This window comes from Orycteropus afer, unplaced genomic scaffold (assembly GCF_000298275.1).
Source record: "Orycteropus afer afer isolate SDZICR_OR568_19922 unplaced genomic scaffold, OryAfe1.0 scaffold00053, whole genome shotgun sequence".
Lineage (NCBI taxonomy): Eukaryota > Metazoa > Chordata > Mammalia > Tubulidentata > Orycteropodidae > Orycteropus > Orycteropus afer.
Window position 1 is genome coordinate 10341140 of NW_006921640.1, and position 10804 is coordinate 10351943.

General features: G+C 37.8%; 1 protein-coding gene across 1 annotated transcript in view; it reads right to left on the reverse strand.

The window, feature by feature from the left end:
• PPP2R2A (protein phosphatase 2 regulatory subunit Balpha) overlaps positions 1–10804 on the reverse strand; it is a 104287-nt gene that overhangs the window by 40003 nt on the left and 53480 nt on the right. The window contains exon 3 of the mRNA XM_007938751.2: positions 8809–8906. Coding sequence (XP_007936942.1) covers positions 8809–8906 — 98 coding nt within the window. The remainder of the gene's footprint in view (positions 1–8808; positions 8907–10804) is intronic.

The window sequence follows — 10804 nt, forward strand, 5'->3', positions numbered from 1 at the left end:
CAGTGGCTGCGATGATGGGCTCAAGTATAGCAGGGATTGTGGGGCTGGTGCGGGATCGGGCAGTGTTTCGTTCTGCTGTGCATGAGGTCGCTATGAGTCGGAAACGACTCGACGGCACTTAACAACAACAACAACAACATCTTGTCTAACAAGCTCCTTAGTGACATTCATACTGATATGTTTAGCAACCAGCAAAGACACTTTTGTTCTACATTTACTCCTGAAAAGTGTATTGTATTGAGGTACAGTTGTCCCTGGTTGGTGCAAATGGTTACAGCACTCACTGCTAATCAAAAGGCTGGAGGGTTTGCATCTACCCAGAGGCACCTCAAAAGAAAGGCTAGCTGGCCAACCAATCAGCCACTGAAAACCCTGCAGAGCACAGTTCTAGTCTGGCACACATGGGGTTGCCATGGGTTGCAGTGCACTCGATGGTAACTGGTTTTTAAGGAGATAGACATCAACAAGAGTAGTAGATAATTAAGTATTTGTAGTTAGTTGCCACTGACTCAGTTCCAAATCACAGTAACCTTATTTACAACAAAACACTGCCCATTCCTGCCATCCCCACAATCACTGCTACGCTTCAGCACATTGTTATGAATCAATTTTGTTGAGGGTCTTCCTTTTTTTCTCAGACTTTCTATTTTATCAAGCATGATGTCCTTCTCTAGGGACATCCTGATAATATGTCCCAAGTATATGAGACAAGTCTCACCAGTCTCATTTCTAAGGAGCATTCTGGCTGTATTTCTTCTGAGACAGATTTGTTCCTTCTTCTGGCAGTCCACTGTTACTACATTTAATAATCTTCACCAATACCGTAATTCAAAAATGCATCAATTCTTCTTCCATCCTCCTTAATAACTGTCCAGCTTTCACATGCGTATGCGGTGATTAAAAATATCTATGCCTTGGGTCAGGTGCAACTTAGTCTTCCAGGTGATATCTCTGCAACACTTTCAAGAGGTCTCTTGCAGCACATGTGCCCAATGCAACCCATCGTTTGACTACAACTTCAATCTTTTCCTCATTTATCATGTTGTTGAAGGCTGTAATCTTTGATATGCATCAGTAAATATCTCAAGTCCTCTTTGCTTTCAGCAGGCAAAATTGTTCATCTGCATACTGCAGGTGTTAATGAGTCTTCTTCCAATCCTGATGCTCATTATCTTCACATAGTCAAACTTCTCAGATTATATCTTCTTGGATAAAAATCTTAAATAGATGACTGAAGAAAGGAAAGCTACACAAATTCGTGAAGGAACACAATGAGTACCAGAATGCTGGTCTTTCAACTCTCCATCCAAACTCTTTCCAATTTTTTCCTCTCGTAACACCAACCAGAAAGTATGTCTTGTTAATAACTGCTATTAAAAAAAGACTGAGAATCAAGGATTTTCCTCATTAGGTATGGCTATAAAGTAACAACACTGATTTTTCTATGTGGTTAACAACAATTAGACTCTACGTTATACGGGATTTTTTTTTTTTTTTTAATTTGTTAACATTCAGTATTGTGGATATTCATCTAAATTCAAATGGACTTAGCATTTATCCTGTGTGGCCTTGGAAAATTTACTTTTCTAAGTCTCAATTTATTTATAAATTTTGTGATAAATTAAGATATTTGACAGGCAGCTTGGCACTGAAACTGTTATTACTATATTCAAGTCATAATGGAAAGACTTATGGGCTGGGAATCAGGACATGTGAACTCTAGTGTGAGGGTTTACCTCCCTATAAGTTGTGTAACTTTGGATTAGTAAAACCTGGTGTACAGTTTCTTTGTCAGTAAAAGGAGCTGCATTACCAGAGTTTATTAATTTGTGGCACATGGACCACCCACCATCTGAGGATGCATGAAGAGAACTTGAATGGGAAAAAAGTTTATGTCTTTATTTTCACTAACCTCCTAACAGATATTTACCATTTCCTTCAATTATGGATGTAGGCAATAAACCATAGTATTAGCAGAACCTGTGACTCTGTCACTATAGAAATGGTGTATTTTTATATCACGTCCTAGGTGTTATAAATTGAAAACACATATTACTCAATGATATGTTGAGTAATATTTCAAAATGTTTCAAATATTTTGATAAATATATTTCAATACAACTGTTGTTCCTAGGTGTCAATGAGTCAGTTTTGACTCACAGTGAGCCTATGTACAACACATGAAAACACTGCCTGGTCCTGCACCATCCTCACAATTTTTGTTATGCTTGGGCCCAAAACTGCAGCCACCGCAATCCATCTCACTGAAGCGCTTCCCCTTTTCTTGCTGATCCTCTAACTATACCAAGCATGCCATCCTTATCCAGAGACTGGTCCCTCCTGATAAAAATGACCAAAGTACGAAAGACTAAGTCTAGCCAATATAATTAGCTTCCTTTTTAACTGTGTTCTGGTTACCTAGTGCCGCTCTGACAAGAATATACCACGAACAAGATGCCTTTAAGAAACAGTTTATTCTCTCACAATTTGGAGGCTTTAAGCCCAGGTTCAAAGTGCCAGGCTTTAGGGGCTGTGTGAAAGCCCCGCGACCTTGGACTTCAGCTCTGCCTCTTGCTCCTGGCCCACTGAAGCTAGAGGCATCTCTTCACTCAGGCAGCTACTAGCTGCTTTGGCCAACGTTGACAAATAAAATGGCACAGTCCTGATGTTACCAAACCACATGGCAGGGCATTAATTCAAGTCCACTGTAAGTCCTAAGGTCGTCAGAGCATGGCAGACTGTTGAACAACAATACAGCTACATGTAGGGTTCAAGTGTGCCATAAGCTAGAGACCATTCCCCAAGGCTTCTCCTTAAATACAGGAAACAGACCACATCCCTAAGGCAGCGACTCAGCTGCTCACAGTAGATTCCACCATGGAGTGGATTACCAGTTTCATGGGGAATACTACATTCAGCTGCCCAGCCACTCAACCAGACCTAACCAAGCTGACACACAAACTGAACTACCACAATTCCACTCCTTGTCAACTTGGCACCTGTACAGTTCTTCATTGGGTGGCATCTGTACAGATCTCTCTCACTGGGTGGCTCCAGTACCCTAGTTCCTCTAAGTGGCGACCTCACCCCCTTGGCATGACAGGCCCCATCCTCTCCCTCTTGAGCATGGCAGCCCTGCCCCCTCAGTCTGGGGCAGTGGCTATGACTCCATCCTACTAGCTCATATGAATGAGCAGGCCCTTACTCCATAACCAAGTTAGTGAAAGTCTGGCTTTTTGAAACTTATGGGGCTGTGGTGGTTCCACCCCTAAAGGCATGGTCCTACCCTTTGAGGCTAAGGCAGCTCTGCTTCCCATTTCCTTGGTCTCTCCGCTTCTACCAATTAATGCCGAAGGCAACCCACTCTGCCGGAAATCTTCCTGCCCCCAAAGCATTCAGCTTTCTTGCTCCGTGGGCCAGCCAACCTGCTACTCAATTTCATGCTTGTCTTTTCTACCAATTATCACATGAAGGCAACCCACTCCATCAGGAAGCCGCCTAACCAAAGGCATCAAGCGTTCTCCTCCATGGGCTGGTAAGGCTGTCGCTGTCTCATGCTGGTGCTCTCAGCTCTGGTCCTGCCAGCTCTGTTCCTGCTATCTCTCATGCCACATATCAGGGTCTCTCTGCCAGTGTCTTGGGTCAAGGATGCACTCCACTCCTGTTCCCACATTTTAGGTATCTGTCAGAGCAGCACCCCACTCTCTCAGTACCATATTCGGTTCTGGTTACCTAGTGCCACTCTGACAGGAAATATACCACAAATGGGATGATCTTATCAAACAGGAGTTTAATCTTACAATTTGGAGGTTTGAAGTCCAACTTCGAAGTGCCAGCCTCTAGGGGATATGTGAAAGCCCTTCAATCTTGGGCTTCAGCTCTGCTTCTTGCTCCTGGCTCACTGAAGCTAGAAAGCCCAAGGTCAACAAATAAAATGGCATAGTCCTGATGTTACCAAATCACATGGCAGGCCATAAATTCAAGTCCACTATAGGTCCCAAGGTCGGCAAATCGTATGTATTTTATTTTCTGCATTTAAAACATTTTGAGAAGCATACAGGATTTACCAGGCTATCAAAAGAATCTATGTTGTTGTTGTTGTTATGTGCCGTTGAGTTGGACCGAATCATAGCGACCCTTCCTTGGGTTTCCAAGGTGATATCACTATGGAAGTAGATTGCCCAACCTTCCTTCCAAGGAGTGGCTGGTGGGTTTGAACCGCCAACCTTCTGTTAGCAGTCAAGTGCCTTAGGCACTACGCTACCAGAGCTCCTAAAGAATCTATAGCACACAAAAAAAGTAATCTATAGGCACAAAAAAATATTAACAGCCCCTATAAAACCCTGTGAATTTTAGCTCTAAAATTTTATGAATCTACCATATAACACACAAAAATCAATAAAAATAATACATTCCATCATCTACATTTTTGTCCAAAGCTAATGTAAGCTGTGATAGTTAAGTAGGAAGGTGGGCCACCTATTTCAGGACATGGTGTAAAGAACACTTCAGATATATCAGAATACTGAGTTCTAACCATGTGATGGCCCTGATGCCTGAGGGAAATCATTTTACCTCTTTGTGCATCAATTTCCTTATATGACCTGCTTTTTATTTAGCTTAAACATTCTTTGTAACAGAAAACTTATACAAACATACTAATCATAAATATATATATATATATACACTATTAAATGACACTTAAAAAATGTAAGAAGACTTATCAGTCTGAAATATATTAAAACCCTATAAATGACTGCTTGGTTCCTACGTTTTGAATGGGAATAGGCAACATGAGGACAGGAGGACAGGAAGGGGACGTAAAACTTCTGAAGAGTAAAAGAAGTAAGACAGGAGAGGTTGAAGTCATCAATGTTTTATGTGTCAAATTCACTGCTACTATCATCTAATCTTTTGTTTCTTAATTAATTAAGGACAATAAAAAGAATGGGTCCCCAATAAAGTGAAGTTTAGCAAGAAACTCTGCCACTGAGTAAGGGGATAAAATCACAATAGTTCAAATGATAGTTTTGCAAACAAAGCTAGTAGCATTATACTACCAGTTAACATCAAGTCGATTCCAACTCATGGCAATCAGAGACCAAGAAATACACAATGAATAAGCACCAATGCACAAAACAGTGTTTGCAAAACAGTCTTGGCTTTTAGGAAGAAACTGGACTGAAATTTAGAGACCCAAATTCTATTTCTAGAGCTTTGCTACTAAACCAAGCAATATAACATAGTTACATCAATTTATTCTTTCTGAAAATGAGGAAAAAACTATCTCTAAGTTTTCCAGTTGCCAAATTCTAATCCTTTTACCTGTGCACAGAGATAAATTCTTAAGAACTAATCCAAGTATGTTAGTTAATGAAATAAAGACACCTCTAGGTGTAAGGTACACATACCATACTCCTTACTCCCCAACATGACTGGGTTCCAAACCCAGGTTGTTTGTGAAAATAGGCATTACGTGAAAATGGAGGATGGCTGCATTAAAAAAATCACAAAATGGAGGATGATTGCATCATTATATAACTTCCAAATTACATCATTACATAACTTTCAAACCACTGAGAATAATGACCCAGCCAAATTGGCACATAACCTTAACCAACACAGCCAGTATTAACCTTGCCTAGCACGTTGGTGTTTGTTACTGCCAGACTTTAGGCTTTGCTAACGCACAAAGCAGGAGCTCTAGTAGTGTAGTGCCTAAGGAACTTGACTGCTGACCAGAAGGCTGGTGGTTCAAACCCACCAGCCACTCCTCAGAAGGAAGGCTGGGCAATCTACTTCCATAGTGATATTGCCTCAGAAACCCAAGGAGGGGTCACTATGAGTCAGGCCTGACTCCACGGCATATAACAACAACAACAACGCAAAGCAGCTGGATAGTTTTTTTTTTTTTTTTTTTTACTACTGTCATAAAAGCAAAATGCCAGATAATGAGACAGTCAGTAAGCGAAGAGTAGGCATATGTTTATGACACAGATCCTCAAGACAGATATATACAGTATAAGGCATACTGTAAAAATATACAAAATAAAGGTAAAACACACAAAATTTTTATTATTAAAATCATATTTCAGAGGGAAAGGTCAATCATCACCACCACTACTGTTAATCTATCCTTAAAAAATACTGATATTTACACTGGTAATTTTCAAGACTTGCTACTGAGGTTCTAGATAATGAATTCTCTCTTCCTTGAATTCTTAAATTAAGAATGACAGATCTGTCAAAAGGGGAGTTCTTTTTCTCTACCAGAGGTTTTACTAAAAACGTGTCATCGTGTTCCTTTCTTTTTGCAAGATTCTGCATTTGAAATATTAGCTCTTTAAATTCTTCAGTGGAATTTCAAAAAAGAATCATAGGAAATGATTATTATTTAAAACAAATTTTAAATCTTATTTATTAACACAAGTATAATCTTGGAGAAATTCCACTAACTACATGCTAGGCTTTCAATTCAACATATTACTAAAAGCTTTTAGGAAAATACTAAACTAACTTTGAGTACGTCTACTGAACCCATATTAAAGCAAACATTTCCCTGTTTTTCTAAAATACTAGCCATTTTTTTAACCTATAGACAGTAAAAATGACCTTATTCTCAAGAAAAACATTACCAAATCAGCTTATAACTGACAATTAATATTTTAAAACAACAATGCACTCATAAAAAATGAAGACTCTCTGAAATCCTTAACATAAGCTAGTATAATTAAGATGGAATTGTTTAATAAGCAAAATTAATAAAAAAAATTTTCCCTCTAAACACCTTTAGGTGTATAGTAGCTGTTTACTTTCAATAAAAAATAATTTCAAGGGTACATAATGTATATTGAAAAAGCTTGCTCTAATTCTGAGTAACAAAAAATTTTAACATTTTGGTGATATAATAGGTAGGTGGCAAAGAACATCAAAAAGAGCCCATGTCAGAAGTTCTAGGTTCTGGTTGCTAGTTCTGACACTAAGAAATGAAGTGACCTCTTTATATCTTGATTTTCTTATTTGTAAAGAGAGAGAAACTGGAAAAATCTGTAAGGTCTCATTCCAATGCCTCATATATCAATACTCTTATGTTCAAGTTTTTAGCTAACTGAAAACAGAAGGGAAAACTGAACTAGCCCCTCTGGCCCACAAGACTATTTTTTCTCAAGAAAAACTTCAGTCTTATTTTCTTAATTCCTTCCAAGCAAAAAAATAAAAATACAATAAAAGGAGACATGTTTAGTGTTTGTGCACCTTCTAATCAGATACTATTAATCATTTCTTGTAAAATTAAATTACCTACCTCACTGAGGTGTTGTGAGGATTAATTCATTAGTGTTTCTAAAGCACTTTGAGATCCTCAGGTCAAAGGCGCTATAGAAGTGCAAAGTAGTAGTATTATTACTAGATTCTTTTGCTTATTTAAGGAATTTCACAATCCTTTAAAACCTAACTTTAAAAAACCTAACTGTTAGGATTTGTAAACCCTGCAATTTATCCATATTTTAACTCTTTAAAAATGTATCATAGATAGACAGGGACAGGATGTTTCAAAACAAATACAGATTTCCCCTAGTATCCAAAAGTAGTGTTCCTGTGAAACCTTTAGTAAGCCACAACAGCGTAAAGTCTTTGAAGAAGAAATTACCATTAATTTGTACAGCAAAAATTTTTTTTTAGCTTCCAGACCCCCAAAATAGCCTACCAAATCATACCAAATACCACATAAAACCTAAATTAACACTAACATATAGTGTTCACAGATACAGTTCAAAACTATGGCGGCTTGATGCTGATAAGATTTCTCCGGGAAGGAGCTTGGCAATACCATTCTCGCTGCTCAGGGGGTATGCGCTGCCTCTGTAACATCTCAGCTGAAAAACAAACACTGACAGCTAGTTCACTGTTCTGTCTTTTTTCCACAAAACTGAAAATCCTCCTCAGATTTCTTCTGGTGAGTGAAAACAGGTACTAATGTAGGTCTTTTGTAAAAACAAAGTGGTGTAAAGTGAACTTTCAAAAAGCAGGGGATACCTGTAATTTTAAAGATTTAACTGTGATCTATAATATAGAGGGCTAGAATAAGGGAAAATCTAGTATTACAGACTTTGTGTAGCACAAAATTTCAGTGAGAAATCTTGCCATTTGTATTTAGAAGTGTGCCTAAATTATATCAAAAATACAAAACAAAAACCCACTTTAATTACAGATTCTGCAATGAGAAATTGCTTTCTTCAAGGAGAAAGGGAAATCATTTTCAAATCAACTCCAATTTAAAAGCTGGAATTCAGCTTATAAATTACATTACATGCATATACATGCAACCATCATTTAAGCTTTTATTTTAAAATAATTAAAAAAACACCATTAGTATGAACTGACAACAATTGAGCATTTACTTTAAACTAGCCTCCCACCCCCAATTACACAAAGTAAACTAAGCATTGAAAAGCAGTCAAAACAACTTTGCTTTAAGGAGTTTTAAGAGAAAAATTACAACTGAGGGCTAAGGCTTCAAAAAGCATGTTATAATCCTGAATTATTCAACCACTTCCCAAACCTTCCCTAGCCAAGTATTTTTACAATTAAAGTTTCATATTTTTAAATAAAAACACACACACACACACACGTACAACCATAAGGCTAAGAAAACCAGAGCTATCTCTACATTAGATATTATACTTGATAAACAGACACTTCTTTAAAAATATGTCAACATCTTCTGGTGTAAATGAGATTCTCCAGTGCAATATAAGTTCCAATGCCTAGATCAAACTGAAATTTAGATATTAAACTTTAAACTCTTACCTCCTGCTCCTGCTGAAAGATGACGACTCTACCACCTTTATCTCCTGTTGCTAGCAATTCTCCAGAATGATTAAATTCTACTGTAGAAATTATATCTGCTGTATGATTGAAACAAAAACAAGTCGTTAGTTTTTCTTTCCCAACTCATTGGTTTCAGAACTTAGCATTCTTTCCAGAATAAATCAAATGAAACTGTTTTAGCAAAAAGGAATATAATAAATAATGCTAGTAGTAAGCACACTGGTGGCATAGTGCCTAAGGCTTTTACTGCTAACCAGAAGGCTGGTGGTTCAAACCCACCAGCCACTCCTCAGAAGGAAGGCTGGGCAATCTACTTCCGTAGAGATACCACCTCGGAAACCCAAAGAGGGGTGGCTATGAGTTGGAATTGACTAAACAGCAGTGCGCTTTGAGTAGTTTACTAACATCTCATTACATGTGTAAATGAAAAGAAGCTAGCAATTTGTGAAACATTCTATGTTGGCATCACTAAATATTTAGTAATTATATTTCTGGTTATACTTTTGATAAATTTATGTATGTAAACCCAGAGGTGACCTATAAAAAAAAATCAAGGCAGATATTGCTAAAATAGTGAACTATTTAAAATGTAAAAATTATTTCAGGTAGAATCCTGTTATTAATTCATAAATTCAAATAAAAACTTGCTAATAGAGCACATTTATATCAGAAACACTATGTGCAGTACGCCTTCAATATGTACAGCTCTTCTTGTAACTTCCATGCATGACTAAAATCAATCATGGTACACTCAAAGTTGATGTTAACTTCACAGTCAAGTTCAAATAAAATAGTAGGGCTTTTCCCTTTGGTTTCTGACACAAGAGACATTTTACTAAGAAAAAAGTGTAAGTTATAGAATTGGGCATTAAGATGAAGCAATTAAATCATTACTACCAGTTTTCTAGTACAACTTTCAGCCAAATTAGAAAACACCTATCATATATGCATTTTAAACAATAAACCTTTCCTTTCTGTAATGGAAGAGTCACCTTCTGGTGTACAGAAGTCCACTATTAAGAATTTAATAATCTGACTTTATATACTAAATCTGTTGACACTGAATTGATTCTGACTCAGCAACCCTACAGGGCAGAGTAGAACTGGCACATAAGATTTCCAAGGCTGCAAATCTTTATGTAAGCAGACTGCCTCATCTTTCTCCCGTGGAGTGGCTGGTGGGTCTGAACTGCTGACCTTTTGGTTAGCAGCTGAGCTTAACCATTGCATCACCAAGATTCCTTCACTTTATATATTAGGAACACTATACACCCTAAAAGGAGGTCTTGTGGCACACTGCCTAAGGCATCTGACGGCTAACCAGAAGGCTAGCAGTTCAAACACACCAGCCAGTCTGTGGAAGGAAGATGGAGCAATCACTAAGTTTCAGTGGGGGTTGGCAAGAGTCAGAACCAACTCGATGGCAGTGAGTTTGGGTTTTTCTTTGTTTGTTTGTTGTTATATACCTTAAATTTTTAAAAACTTCTCTAGAAATTATTTTAAAATTGTATTTTATCTATAATCTATGAGCACTGCATTTTATAATTTTCTCTTTAGTACTTTTAAAAATCCAGCTTGATTTTGGAATGTTTTCTTTGCCTCTTCTATTGTCTAGGTCCCAGGTTCTTAATCTTTTTGAACTTTCTGAACTTTCTGCTTTATTTTCTCTCCTAAAAAATTGCACATACTAAAGTACACACAAAATTTTGCATGATTTCAGAGTGTATGAACAGCACCCTACCTCTAAGTTAAGAATCTTGACCCACATTGCTTGGTCACAGCCAGCTACCCAGAGCGACTGAGTAGTTGATCCTGCGGGCTTGGGACCATAGTCGCAGGGGACATCAAGCTCAATTGGCATAACATACTATACAAAACATTATTCCACCTCCTACTTTGGCGAGTAGCGACTGGGATCTTAAAAGCTAGCAAGCTGCCATCTAGATGCAACAATGGGTGTCTCCTCGTCAAGAAG